This window comes from Motacilla alba, chromosome 2 (genome assembly GCF_015832195.1).
Source record: "Motacilla alba alba isolate MOTALB_02 chromosome 2, Motacilla_alba_V1.0_pri, whole genome shotgun sequence".
Taxonomy (NCBI): Eukaryota; Metazoa; Chordata; class Aves; order Passeriformes; family Motacillidae; genus Motacilla; species Motacilla alba.
The window spans coordinates 58,438,789-58,454,332 of record NC_052017.1 but is presented as its reverse complement, the minus strand read 5'-3'; the positions used below and the strand labels follow the sequence as shown (position 1 = coordinate 58,454,332).

General features: G+C 37.4%; 1 protein-coding gene across 2 annotated transcripts in view; it reads left to right on the top strand.

The window, feature by feature from the left end:
- CTDP1 (CTD phosphatase subunit 1) overlaps window positions 1-15,544 on the top strand; it is a 98,016-nt gene that overhangs the window by 34,196 nt on the left and 48,276 nt on the right. For both annotated transcript variants that reach the window (XM_038122714.1, XM_038122706.1), the window contains 3 exons: window positions 2,412-2,553; window positions 4,872-5,102; window positions 10,864-11,029. In XM_038122714.1, coding sequence (XP_037978642.1) covers window positions 2,412-2,553; window positions 4,872-5,102; window positions 10,864-11,029 — 539 coding nt within the window. The remainder of the gene's footprint in view (window positions 1-2,411; window positions 2,554-4,871; window positions 5,103-10,863; window positions 11,030-15,544) is intronic.

The following is a 15,544-nucleotide window of genomic DNA, read 5'->3' as shown; positions in this document are numbered from 1 at the left end:
TAACTGTTGTGAGTGCTTACTAGTGAAACCACTGCTACTGCATGTGATATTCAGTCAGCTCCAGAGCTGTTATGTGCAGGACAGTATTGCCAGCTGTGTCTGATATTTGATTCAGTATTTAATAACAGGCACAGATACCTAAACTTCTACCAGATTTCTTGCTCTTGTTGATTTTTCTGCTCTGAAACTCTTATGCTTATGAACCTGATTTTAGCATCCTGTTTATAGCAGCTGTCTTCTTGCTGATTTATTTTTCTGATGTTTTCATTCCTTTTCTCCTTTATTCTCAAAAGAAAGCAATGTCCAAGCTAAGCCTTAAACTTCAATCCTTTTTCTCCTAGATCTCCTAGACTGATTCTCTTTCAGAACCTTTGCTTTATTTCTTCTAAAATATATCCTGTGTATAAATTAAATACAGGTTTACACATAACTATTTCTAACTGCAGGTATTTCTACAATTCCTATTGAGGTTAATTAAATATTAATGTCTCCAGTCAAAGCTCCTTCTGGCACTGTAAACTGGCTCATTTCCAGCAACTGTTGCGTGAAATTCCTCTCAGTTGCTTTTGTAACTGATAATTAATTGGAAAACAGATTTCTTAAATCAGGGCATGTATGATTTCAGGGAGTACATTGACCTCCCTTATTAGGGTTTTATGTTTTAGCCAGTTAAAGCCTCTTGAACTGCAGAGGTGTGCTGGGTTTAACACAGTTGTAGTTCTAAAATTGTTTCCACTGAATCTTTGTTGGACAGTGGTTTTATTTTTATTACGTGGCAAAAATTAAAATATGACGTCCAAATCATTAGAGGTTTGGACAGGACTGTGTCTTGACAGACTTTTTTTTGTGTTTGTGTTTATCTTGGGTTCTTAAGTTAACTTTTTTTTTCAATTATACTGGTGTGGAATAAAGCTTTATGTGTACAGTTCTTACATCCTGAACTGTGCAACTGGTTGCATTTACACCTGAAAAAAGAAGAAATATATTTGTGCATACAACATTGTTTTCTGCTAATCTAAATCCAAGACAAAAAGTATGTGTATCTAGAGAAAAATGTAGCCCTACTCGTGTATTCCATTGTGTTTGGGATACAAAAGGTAGGGAAACAGAGGCTTTCAGGAGTTTCATAAAGGACAATTACCTCCTGTCCTTTCTGTTTATTTAGTCATATAATCTTACAGATGTCTTAAACTGAGCTGTCTAACCAACTAGTTAGGTCAATCCTCAAGTGCATTTCAGTTCATCTGTCTATCCCAGATTGTACAAAGGGTATTAAATATTTCAGGTTGTACAAAGGGTATTAAATATTTGACATTAGCTGCCTTATCTCATCTTCAAATTGTGTGAAGAAGCATGGGTACTTCAAGATTTTCATCTAAATTGAAACAAGTAAAATCATATTATTAAATGACAATCATGAAGATGAAACTCCAGGGAACTGTGATGAAAACATCAAATTAATTTACTGTTCTTGCTTGCTTGTCAGAATTGTTCTGAAACTTGATTTTTTTTTTTTTCTGGAGGCTTCATTGCTTCATTGTTCATTTTTTCATGTGTGTGAAAAGAGACAAGGGCTCATATTATTATTATTATATTTTACTTTGTTTCATCAGCTGTTGTTAACTCACTAGTGTTAATGTTTTTTTCCCTGATTCTCCTCCTCATCCCACTGGCATGGTTGCGGGAGTCCAAAAGTGGCTGTGATTAAACCACAGTGCTGATTTTGGTGCTTTTTGGAAGATTTATAGCAACTTTACTGAGTTTCTCTCTTGTTTTGGCATCCCCAGAGAGTAGAATTTGAGATCACCTGTTACTTGCAAGCTGCGCTGTTGATAGTTTCACCTAGACTGCATGCTAGCCTGCCATGTTTAAATTCACATTCTTTGTTCCTGTTTCAGCACAAAGGAATTTTTATCTGCTTTGCCGCCTCTCTGGTAGATGGAGGTTGGGTGGGTGAAAGCCTGTTAAAAGGTAGCACGCTGTATGAACAGAGGGCTGTGTGTAAAAAAGGTGGTATGATTAAGTTAGTCAGGCTTCAACAGCATTGAAAAGCTGCTTCTTCTTGGACTACAAACAAATACAAGTGAAGGAGATGTTATGCAAAAGTGCACTCGTGTTGTTTGTTGGGCTGATATGCAGAGATGATGCAGAGATTTTCTGTATAAATCTTAGTGGGCTACTTCCGTGGTGCCAGTTCTTCAGAAAGGTACCTTTATCCAGCTTGAGTCTGAGGTACTGCATCTTATTCAGATTCTCACTTTTGTTAGCTGTGATTGTTTTGTTGGACTGGGGAGGCGTGGTGCTTTTTCTTTTCTGTACAATTGATGACAAAATGTTCTTAGTTTTAACTATACACTGGTTTATCTTCTGTGTTTCTGGGAACACTTATGTTGTGTTTGACTCTGTAATAGGCACAGAGAAAGTACGGCAAGCTCAGGATTGCAAGGATCTCCATGTTGTAAACCCTGATTGGCTGTGGAGCTGCCTGGAGCGCTGGGACAAGGTTGAGGAACAGCTCTTTCCCTTAAAGGATGACTACATCAAAACACACAGGTAAGTGCTATTCCTTGAGGGAATAGGGGCCATGAAAGCAGGTTATTCTGATTTGTTAATAAATTGGTTTCTGGTAAGTTCAGATGCATACGGATTCTATGGAAGAACTCCCTGGTTTTGTCCATTTCTCTTTTGCTTAAACTGAACACTGTAAAGGGATCACGAGACAGTTCAGTAACTAGCAGAGTCAGGAGAAAACTTGTGGTAACATTACTTTATCAGTTAGTGTTGTTAGCCCTTTTAATTTGGAGAAGTTGTCCTTTTCAGTTCATCCATAAGCCACCAAATGGAGGGAATGCCACCGAAGCACAGGATCATTCATGCTGCCAAAAAATGTACATATTTTGACTACATGAAGAACTAGTAAAGTATGGCATTTTTTGGTGAAATTTGGTAGTGAAATACCTACCTTTTTTGGAAAGAGGGAAACAGAAAAATGTCATAGAAAATTCTAAGAAGAAATGGAAGAATTCTAATGAAGACAGGAGCAAAAACTGGAAGAAAGGAACTGGTGAGAGGTGGTTTTGGGATGATAAGAAAGTGCTGAAAGAGAAAAGGTAAAAAATAATTAGTGCACTATAAGGTGACAGTAAATAGAAGAGGCAGCCAAAAACATTATTAGTAAAGAGGAAGCTGGACAGTAATAGTCCCCTGCAGGATAGTGGCATGGCTACAGTAACTCATGACAAGGTACTGTCAAGCCAGCTTCTGCTTCTTGACTTACCTGTTTGGATAGACCTACATCTTGCAAGCATAACGGAGGATCTTCCCTTCCATGTTTAGACGGGAAGGAGCACAGCATAATGGGATTTCTGTATTAAACTGATACTGGTTTGATTGGCTATGCTAGAGATTTACTTTCTACTTACAAGATGCCCTGATGAGGGCAGAACAGGGGTGTGTTAGGCTTTGAAGACACCAAAAGAAGAAACATGTGGAAGTGGGGGCATTTATCAAATGCAACACTAGGTTGAGACACAGGATCCTTCTAAGTTGGGAAAAGACATGTAGGCTGCTTATGGCTTGATTAGGATACTTAGTATTTAAAATGTACCATCTGATGGTTTTAAATCAAAATTTGAAATATTTGCATGGGATGCTTAATTTGACACTGCTAAGTTTGCAGTAGAAACCTGGACAGTAGCTTGTGAACTTTATTTTGATGTCTAGATGAATGTTAGTCTTCCTGCCTCTATTAATTTACTCTTCCATTTTACTGAAACATGATAATTTTTCATACTTCTGCCTTTCAAATACAATACCTCTTAACTTCATACTTCCTCCCCACACACACACACACACACACACAAGCTTCAGTCAGGAACATATCTATCTTAATGCAAATACCTTTACTTTAGCCCAATATGTGCAGCTACTTTGGAAAAGATTTTCTCTTGAATGAAGCTGCTTGAAATAGTGATTACCAGTCCAAAGCACATACAAACCAGGGGAGGGGAGAAGCCTGAGAAAACATTTGCATGTAAAATGAACTTAAGATAGCAAGAAGAGATAAATAAGATAGCAAGAATAGGTAAACTTGGAGTTGGTTTACCATGTTACTGCTACAAGACTACTTCAGAAACGTCCATAAAAGCATCTGGTAAAAACTCCAGTTTTGTCACTTCTAGTATTTGTTACAAATTAATTGAATCTTTTTTTAACATAGCATTGCTTTCATGGAGCATAGCATGCTTTTTTAGTTGATGATTTTTTAAAATTATTCCATTTGCTTGCTTTATTTTTTTGTGGTACTTCATCACAATTGAATAGTATGCCATAATGGTGATTCCTGCAGACTGATCTCTGAATATTTCTGCTGACACTTCTAAAGTTATGTTTTTAAAATGCAGCAGGGTGATCATAGGCAGTTTAGTATTTTAAAAAAATAGTTAAGATGACTTGCAAGTTAATACTACATGTTTATTTTCTCTCGGAGCAAAATTGGAGAGCAAATAGAATAATACAATTGCTTGCTTTTCTCTTTGTTGCATATATGCATATTATCATGCTTTGCTAATTGTGCTATTGTTACTACCTGGAAATAATTTCAGTAATTTCTTGTGTTTAGACAATTTCTAAGGCACACTTATTAATATTTTAGTAACTTAAACATGACATTATCTTGTATTTGCAGTTTTCTGTTTTAAATTCAGTGAGACTTTAATGAGGTGGAGGAGAAGGAGTGTTTCTTTAGAGATTTTCCAAACCATTTCCCTCTTCTGCTTTAGAAGAAAAGGGAATGCTCATTTTTTATGTTCTGGTTACATAGCTCATTTAAATTTCTAATGCAGTTTTTTTTTCTGAACTCCATCTAACAGAGAAAATAGCCCTGCCACGTTTCCTGATACACCCAGCACATTTCAGACTGCTCTGTTTCACCCAACACCCATCCATCCGAAGTCTCAACCTGGTCCTGAAGTTCGAATTTATGATCCTAACACTGGAAAGCTGATCAGGAAAGGCACACAGACATCTGGGCAGTCAATGTACATCCAATCGCCAGCTCCTCCCATCACTTTGCCAGTCCACGGGGAACATTCATCCTTCAGGTACCTAAAGCATGGCTAAGAGTCACATTGTCTACATTTTTAGATTCTGTAGTAAATCTTACTCTCATTAGCCTTTCATTTGATTAAATTGGTATTTTTGCTTTACTTTGTTTGCTTTCTAAAAAGCTGAGAAAATAAGCAAAAGTGAATAATCAGCTGAAGTGAAGTCAGGATGCTACAATTCCAGATGCTTTTTGTGCCTCACTGAAGTGGAACTGGAAACCTCAAACAAAATTCTGTGTGTAGTTTGTGTAGTCTAAAGAATGTTACAGTAACTGATTGCTGAAGTGAGGCAGCTTAATGTTTCTTAATGGGTCTTAGAATACTGGATTGTTTTTTGTTAATAAAATATATCTGATAGCATTTAGTTCTTGTTTATAAAATTTTCCTTTTCACCCAATTCCTTCAAATGGGTCATTAACTTTGTTTTTGTGGAATATCAGAAGTGATGGAAGAGATGTGTAGCTGGCTGAGCACTGTGAAATAAGGCCATATGGCTGAATGCTCCTTACTAATCTTGAGACCACTACGTCAAGACAGTAATTGTGGAGGAGGAAGAAGCAGTCTGCTTTTTGAAGTACAGATGCTAGTATCTATCTGAATTTTTCAAAATTTTGTGTTAAGCTGCAAAAACACTCCTTGTCTCTTAAGGATGTGTGAAATATCTAGAATTAATCCCCAGTTACCTAAATAAAAGATCTGACTTTCTGGAATTTTAACGAGCTCAGCAAGGCTTGTTCATTCCGCTGGTAAAGAAATATCCAGTTAAAGGCAAAGCTTCTCTTTGTAAAGTGTTATCTGTTTGTAGCCTTTTTCTTACTTCAGCTTTCCTCTTGTTGACAACACAGGTTTTTTGAGTCTCTCTTGTTTGTGAAGATGTCCTGTTTTCAGTTCCTTTTTAACTGTGTCTTTCAAAGTCTGTTTTAGTTTACTGTGACATGGTAAATGAGCATTAGAATCTTTAAATAATCGACACAGCATGTATCCAGAGAGGAGCTGAAAAAAGTTTCTGGGTTTTTTGGTCAGTGATTGTGGAAAGGGATTCTTCTAGAAATAAAGCTGGGAAGGCTTTACCTGTATGTATTAGTCATGACACTTGTAAGGTGCTTCAGTATGATGGGTTATGTTGATATTAATACATCCTGGAATGCTTTCAAAAGAATAGGTTTTAATGGTTTCCCTACCTTTTGTCAACAACTTGATGAAGAGTTTGTCCACACTTAGCCTATTTTCCATAATGCTGAGGTGCTTCTTCACTTGAGTATCTTATTGAAAAGGAAGAAATGTACTCGAGGTGTCCTCTTAGTTGAGTTTCATAGAGCTTCTGGCAGGTTTTGAGGGCAGAGAGAGGCTGTGTGTCCTTTCTACACGCATCTTTTATTTCAGTTCAGTGGGGGCTTTTTGTCACTCAGTGCTCAGAATTGAGATGTTTTCATCTGACTGTGAATCCAGTTGCTCTGTGCTGCAACTTTACCCCACAACTAAGCCGCTGTAAGAAAAGAGATGAACATAAGGTCTATGCTGAGAAAAATTATTTTCATTTACATTTCCTGTTGATTTTATTCTAGTGGTGAAGTTGGTGACCTGTAAACGCTAATCTCTTAATTGGGACACATCTCTATTCCTTAGGGCAGTTCCACCTTCTTAAGATCCTGAGGAGTGTTTTGGCAAAGTGTAGGAGAAAAGCGAGGCCATTTAAATACCACAGTGCAGACAGAGCAGGAAGGCTGTGAAGAAGTAACAAAAAGCTGAATAGAAGCAGCTCTCCTGTGTCTTGACTGAGAAACAGCTCACAGTACTGCCTCAGCTCTATCTTAATGCAAATGTCAATCATAGCTTTTTAGAAAAGCTTCACCTCTGCTTTAGAAGTTGATACAATTTGATAAAACTTGTTTTAAGAAAAAACTACATTAGTGCAGCAATTTATTGGTAGAGGACTATATTTTTTTTGTCCTGACAGACTTAATGTGCTACCTCATTCACATTCTATAGAAAGAGGTGAATATTTGTAACTAAACCATTGATTTTGAAAAGAGTTGAAGTTATTGGCACTCACAACTGCTCCTCTTGTGGGTAGGTGTAGTCAAAGCCTCCAATAATTGTCTTCGATAGTTTCTCAAATCTTCATCTGATTTTGAATTTCAGATAGTGGGAAATAGAATTGCACTGCTATGAGGGGAAGCCCTTGGGGATGTGGTAGCTGTGCATGGCATAGCAATGGTTCTTGGTGTCTTAGTCTAAGAACAGGCCCCCTTGTGCTTAGGAGAGAACCTCTTCCTTGCTAGGCTGGGTGTTGCAAAGGGCTTCAAGTTATCTGAATACCATTTCATAAGAACAGTTTCAGTTCTCACTGTCTTGGGTTTCAGCATTTTTTGTTTCTTTCTGGGATTCAACTTGAAATGTAATTTAAAATTTTATATAATTAGTTTGAATTTATACATGCAATTTGCAGTGAAACTGTCACCAGTGAGTGGTTCAGTTAATGTAGTCAACATTTCAAGCAACAGGTCTTGCCATTGTGCTCAGCTCTGAGACATGAGCACCTGCTTTTTTATTGCGGCTGCAGCCTGTGTGGAAGAGTGAAAAAAGTTTGCAGCTGTAGTATAAGGAAGGGAAGTGCAATGCTGCTCAGGGGATGCTGGTGGCCACTAGCTCTTCTTTGTCTGAGAACAGGAAGGATTCCTCTCTTAAAATAACCTACATGTCAGAACTTTGACATGCCTTATTTGTCTCAACGATTTGCATTTTCATACAGAAACAGTATTCTACAAACACTGAAATAAGCACTAAAGCTGTAACAGATCATGAGACATGTAATGCAGTGTTGTTAAAAGTAATGTAAAAGCTAATGGCAGCTTGGACTAGAATAAAGAAAAGGTTATACTGCAAGTTACATTTTAGTGAACACTAGTAATATGCTAACAGATGAGGCAAGGCTTAAAATATGGTTGTCATTCACATGTGAGAAGTTAAAAGTGGCACCCTGGTTTAAAATAATGCTAAGATGCACTGAATGCTTGGTTTGAAGAGGTGTGTCAAGCAGATGTTGGTGACTTAAGCCATAGTTGAAGATTTGTATAAATTAATTTCACTTACAGCATTTTTGTCTGAATTTATATGTTCATAATTACTATTTTTCCTACTTAATCTTATGAATGTTATTATGACATCAAAAATATGAAATGCCAAAGTGAACGTGTGACTGGAATTTAAATATTTTTAACACTTCTGTGATGAGAATGTTGTTTTAGCTTTTACCCTGATGTATCAAAGAAGGTGCTTGTTGCTTCCACAAATGTTGGTCCCACCCTGCATATATGTCCTTGTGCATGAAAGACTGCCAAGCACCAACAAACCTCTGCAGGGTTGAAGTTTGTGTTATTTTTTTTTAAGTATTTATGAGTCGCAGCTGAAAATGTAAAAGCCTAAGAAATGTTTTTGACAAAATAGAAATGTCTTACAAATCTTAAAGACTTTATTTCACATAGCTTTTGGAATGCTTTCATGAGAAGGCCCAGTGTTTCTTATCTAGTAGCAATGGGAAAATTCTGGAAAAAAACATCTGACAGAAGACTTAAGAAGCTATTAATACAATTATTCTACAGTTAATATTTTTGTCCAATGTAGTCAAGTATCATCAACCATATGACAATGTGTTCTTAAAAAATATGCTGGATTTATTTAGATTTATTTCTAGTCTAAGAAAATCTGCTTGGCTGTCATGCTACATATAACTTCTCTGCAATTCTTGGAATGATCAAGCTTGTCATATTTTTATTAGAGTTGTTTAAGATGCCTATAGCTTTTGTTTGCCATTCTCTGTTTTGCTAAGAATGTGAATGGCATCTCCACCTTTCCTGCCTATGTTATATATTAAAAAAGCAAGGAGAAATCATACTTTAAAAGAACCTTATGGAAGATATAGTAGAATGCCATATTATTTTGTCATCTACCTATGAAAATTGCTGTCTGAGAGCAATTAATTAGCAAAAGAAAACAATGTGATGTTTAAAATAGAAAACATAGTAGAGGGGAGAACAAAACACCCAACCCAAAAACTGTTAGCAGTGGTGAGAAACTCTAGCAAAAAAACAGTTTGCTTAGTTCACTTTCACAGCATCCAAATCATTTAAGCTTCACAAGGAATTCCATTGTACAGGAATTAGAGACTATGAAGGGGCACATGTCTACTGTGCTGCTGAGTTGTGCTTTGCTGCAGGGGGTCTTCTGCAGCAGATAGTGCAGGTCTGGGTAGCATGGCAGTGACTCAGCTCTTTTCCCTCACAACCTCCCATTCAAAACAAGATTTCAAGTTTCCTGCACCCATCCATGGGATCTGAGAAGAGAGATGTGTGTTTCCTAAATATGAGCTGTCAAAAGGAGCAAAATTGTGACAGCTTTGTATGGCTCTCAGATTTCATACATTCTGGAATTTAGGTACTGAGGTGAAAAACCCTTGATATTTAGATAACCTTAAGAAGTTGTCAAGTTCACCAAAGGAGAAATAATTTTGTAGGACCTTACCTGCAGCTGACTGGATTTGCGTAAGTTAATAATGGCTTTTTTTATGGGGGACTGTTGGTCTAAAGCTGATTCTTTTAAATCCTGGCTTGATCAGAATTAGCCATTCTGCATAAAAACTCTTGTCTGCAGAGACTACACTGTACCTTTTTTCAGTCACAGTCATTGTCAAAAACAAGTTGATGGTCTCTGACCTGGTAGTTGCATCTTAAAACTGTGATTTTAAATACAGTCACTTTTATACCTCCTTTTGGTAGTCATTCTCCAAATACACAATCTTATGGCTAACATAAATATTTTGTGACCCATGAGCTTTATGACCTTTGAATTGGATTCTGGGTGGTGCTGAGCTGCTGTAATTTGTTCCCAGAGGCTAATATGACAGACCAGTACTGGTAGTTAATCTGTATTGTATAGTAATTTTAGCTTCTAGAAGTCTTTAGTACTAAAAGTGGTAGTCACAGAAACATTTACCCAAGGAAGATAGAAGTCTCTGCTGTTGTTGTACATGTAGTCTATCTTGTTATTACCATCATAAAGCAATTTCCATTAAGATATGATTATTTTATCTATTTTAATGAAGATTTTTATATTCCTTTTTGTTTGAATTAAGTACAGTAATTAATAATGTAATCAATTACAGACTCAGAGAAAAAGCTACCATATTTCAATACACTAGCCAAAGAGAAATATTGGCTGTTTTGCATCTTATCCAGGCTTAGCGTGTGGGAAATGTCTGACAACTGACACTGCAGAAGTGCTTTCTACATGCAGAATGCTTGTCTGTAAGGTTGAGAAATAGAAAGGTGTACTTAGAGACTCAAAATAAAAAGCCTGGCATAGATCAGGGAAAATGCATCAGAATGTCAGCATTGCTTTTGTAATGATAAATTTGTCAAGTGATGGAAAAACTCCACTTGTGCAGAAATATTAATGTATTTTAAGGGTAACGCATCTGCAACTACTGGAGCTCTTGGCAACAAGAAAGGTTTGGTGGTTATGTAAAAGAACAATGAGAAGGCAAGAGAGTGAGTGCCTTGTCAAAGGTAAAATAAAAGCTTTAGCTGTCAGACTGAAAATAAAAGCATTTATCAGGAGACTTGACTGACCTGTTGATGAATGCAAAGCTTTATTTAAGTGAAATTGTAGATACGTGGCAGTCATAAATTGTTTATAGGATTTTATTTGTAGCTCTGAACCAAGTAAATCTATCTTATGTGAGACCCCTAAATCTTTTCAGAGTTGTTCAGCCACATCAACAGCAGATGTTTGAAGAAGACGACCTACCAGCAACTGAAAATGAAGAGCAGCCTGGTCCATCTAAGAGGAAACGCCAGCCAAGTATGTCTGAAACAATGCCCCTGTACACTCTGTGTAAAGAGGATTTAGAGAGTATGGATAAAGAGGTGAGCTTAACTAATTCTGACCAATTTTTAACATGACATAAGTTCTAACTTTTATTAAATTATGCATGTGTGTGACCTTGTATGCCACTACAGTAACTTTTAAGTAAAAGCCACAGCAGACAAAAATATGGCTCAGGCTAAAATGCGGTTGTGTTCTGGAAAGGAGAACAGAATACTGTGGTGTGTAAGTAGACCTTTAAAGTAGAACTTCATTTAAGAACAGCTTTTTCACATTAAACATGTTATTGAATTTGCTCTGTGGATAGCTTTGCCATGTGTCACTTTAGAGTTGTTTTGCTTTGTTTTTGCAGTAAATTTCAAAATAATGTGGACAAAAATCGGTGGGTTGGGAAAAGAGGGGTCTGCAGATGTAAATCGCACAGACTGTATGGAAGACTGGGGAGACAAATGAGAGCATGGAGCCTTGTTATCTACAGACATGTAGTTGCAGAGTTGTTAAGTCATAGCTATAATGGTTTTGCAGGTGAAGGGAGCTTTCTGTTGCAGAGTGAGCTGCATGTCTTTCATACAAAAGCACATTATTTGAAATTCATTGTGAACTTCTAGCTGCTCACTTTTCACTTAACATTCTATGCACTTTTTTCAAATGAGCCACGGTCTTCCATAATATTAAATGATACATAGAAGAAAAATTACCTATCACTGTGCACCATGTTTTCATGAATTTATCCTCTATGTGACTTTAGGACAAAATCTAGTGACCCTGAATTCATCTTCAGGCTTAGATGGTTCATTGGGGTGGGGACAAGAACATATAACTTGCCATGTTCTTGGCAGTAAGTTCATTCCAAGGTTCTAGCTATAAAAGGCTTTGAGCTATCTTCAGAAAATTTAATTAAAATATGAGAAGGGAACTGCATATTTCACCAACAAAAGAAAGAGGCTTTATATATACGGTACAGGGTAAATTCGAGATGGACTTTCAGAAGAACTTAAAGCTTGTATTCTGGGGAAATGTCCCATAACTTTCAACTACTGTGATGATCTCCTTTGAATTTCAGGTGACTTCAGGTTTTTAACTTTACCTGGTAAACTTTACCTTGGAGTTGACAACTTTTGATTTCTATTGCTTTTTGTTCTGAAGTGTTTTGCCCATTTTATCTCAGACTTTGCCAGAAACAGTATTTCTCCTTGTCATGATACCAGTCCCTCAATCCATCTGTGCCTTCTACCTGTATTGTCAGTAATACTTAAAGACAATTGATATTATGGGTCACCTTTATGATTTTATGTACTAACTTTTCTTAATCATGTGGCTTTTGAAAAATATTAATGAATTACTGATGCAGTGTGTGCACTGAGTCAAAAGCAAGTGTGTGTTTTTCAGACTCACTGCATAAAGTATTTATTGTTCTGTTTTTAAAGATACTATTTAGGAACCTTGTAAAAAGTCTGAATCTTTTGGCACTGTTGGTTTTGTGATTGATTGCTCTCTGCTGCTACATTTATGACTAAAGAAATTAAAGTTTTTCTACTTCTCCTACAACTATAAACATCTTAAATTACAATGATTGGTTCTTAAATTATGCTTTTGCTTAAGCAGCATATTGTGTTTGGAGACTAGACTACATGAACTTTAGAAAAAATGAAGCCCAAATTCCAGTGACTCTTTTTTTCCTAGTTGGATTAGCTTTGGTTCCAGGAGTATGATTTGAGGTAAAAGTTGCTGCCAAAAGTTTTCCCTTGCGCCAAGTCTCTGTTTGTTGGGCAGCTGAACCAGTAGGGGGGGTATGTTTGGGATTTGTTTGGTGCAGAAGCAGGGTGGGATTCTTCTGGTGTTTTAGCTTCCCAGTATGATTTTGTCAAGGATCAAATATTGGCACTGAGACACGGAGGAAGGGTGCAGACAGAACATGTATTAGGGAGGTTGAACTGTACATGGTAGTGCCAGCAGATAATTGTCTCCTGGAAGCTGACTATAAAAGGCAAGGAAAAATTGAGACTCCTGGCATCACCTTAGTAAAGGTGTTGTATTCACATAGAAGAAATGTAACACAAGTAATTAAGCAGGATTTTATGGCATTGTGTAGGAGTCCACTTAAGAAACAGATTACGTGTGGTAATGTAGTCTATAAAATATAAAAGTTTAGTGGAGTATACACAGTAGATTCTGCTGTCAGGAACATTATCAAATAAAGTGAAAATAAGCTCAATAAGCCTTGCTAGGGGGGACCCAGTTCTCTTTGGTCACACTGTGACTTCTTTAGCTTCCAGAGAAAGGTGTTTGTCCCCACCTCATTCTTTATCAAAGCATGTTAAAAGGTAAGAACTTTTCTGGAATAAGATTGTCACTAAGTGATGTGAAATTTCTGCTTTTGCCTCAGAAATGCTTTTGCTTCATTTGTGTGCATTCAAGTGGCTATGGCAGCCACAAGAGCTGCAGCTGACTGCACACTACCTGGCAGAGCGAGGGAGTCTGTTCCAGTCACAGCAGTGATTTCTTGCTCCACTTCTCGGGTGCTCATGCTGAGGCTGTTTGGGTTAGGAGTATGTGGTCCAAGGAGAGGGAAAGCAAGTTCCAGTGGAACTTTGCTGCAGTGTAAGCCACTCCAGGCTCAACTGCTGTGTCTCTGCCCTTAGCCACTGTTGGTAATCATGGGACCCTATGGCAAGCCAGCTCAGGGAGCTGGTTGGGACAAAAAAGACCATTTCCAGATTAATCTTCATCATTTCCAGCTTCCAGAAATAACCCACTGTTGCTGCTGCATGAGTGCTAGTGCCAGGAGCAGGCAGAAGATGGGAAGACCTGGGAATAAGAGTAAAGGCAGAACTGCATTTAAAGCTTTAAAACTGCATCCTCAGTATTTTGACTGAATTCCCTCACAAATTCAGATAAGATCAAAAGGAGTCTTTTACCTTTAGGGACTGGGATTTTTTAAAATTAAATAGGAAATGCAGGCATTCATATATTCTGTTTCTATGGGTATAACTAGCAATAAATAACTCCTTTGCAGTTAAAAGCTAAAGAAAATCTTGCTTTTTCTCTGCAAAAATCTGTGAAAGGCCCCACAGCCCCAGGTAGTTTATATGTGGGAGAGTTTTGTTGAAAGTATCAAAATGGAAGCTGATAAAGAGAATTTAATTATGATATATTCCCCAATTAAATCCCTTTCCTTCCTTAACCTATTTGAAAGTGTGTTTGTTGCTATTCCTAGTAAAAAAGCTGTAGCTCTTCTCCTGTTCCATCGGGAAGAACCACTATGGATAAGCATCTCTAAAAATTTGATCTTATGTAGATTTTTTATCTTCTCCTATTTTTTCCATTGTAGTTGTGCTATGCATACCAAGTACAGCAAAGGAAATTAATAGCATTTCATCTGTGGGGTTGCAGTTCAAGGTCACTTAGCCTTTTGTATCTTTTTCAGTGCCAAAGATCTGGGAGATCGGATCCAATGGTAGCTTCCTTTCCCTCTGACATGAAGGACTGTTAGAATTTTAGAAAAATGGAAGCATAAGTGTTCAGTGTAATAGAATTGCCGGTCAAAGAGCAATTGCCAAATCAGAGTTAGTGCATAAGGAATGTATCCCTACTTGGGAAATGTGCAGCCTCCTGGTACTTCTGCCTCAAAGTTGAGAGGATGTTTTCCCCTTTTTCTACTAGCCTAACAGAGGTGTTTTCCATCTGATGGCTGCTGTTTGCATTATGGGACAGTAAAGGCAGCAGAATTAAGTGCTGCCAGTCAAATTAGCTTGTTTATAGTCACTTTTACAAGACTGGGTAATTTTTTACTTCTAAATAAATGGCTATCTCCTACATAACCTGCAAAAGGTCATTCCATAAAAATGCTATTTGTATAGAATTGTATCTAGTATGCTGTAGTCTTCACCAAAGAAAAATCTTTAAAGAAATTGTTTCCAATCAATTAAATGCAGTCGATAACTAACTAGAAGCCTCTTGTCCCTAATAGCTGTTCCAGGATGACTTCTGTTTTCTCAGGATCAATTCTATCACTTTACGGGGAAGTTATCTACATTTGCTTTCAGTGTTCTGTAGCAGAAGCCTGTCCTGTAGGGAGAAGAAACTGGGCTGTCTTCAGCTCTTCTTTTTCCCCATTTCAGCAGGAATGGACTTGCTCACCTGCAGGAGTCTTTGTTACTTGCTTGGGGTGGGACTGTGTGGCATTGTCATCCTTTGCCAGGGATAGCTCCTGACCTACCAGTCATTACAAAATGTTGCGTGGATCTGCTGTAGTTTACTGAGAAAAAAACAGAAAGTGGAATCCAGGCTTCAAATTATTCTTATTTGTTTCCAGAAGTAAGATCTATTAGCTGACATGCAAACCACGTGAAGACGTACACATCTTTGCTTTCGTAACTGATTGTCTCCATACAGGATGCTATGTAGCTCTCATTCCCAGAGGTTACTGATGGATCATCTTGTGAGCCTATTTCTTCAGAACTGATTGCTAGTTCCTTTTTATTAGGGATCATTTTCTTCTAAATTTATATTCCTAAATTATATTTGGAGAGAACCTTACGAGTGGGATAGCATGA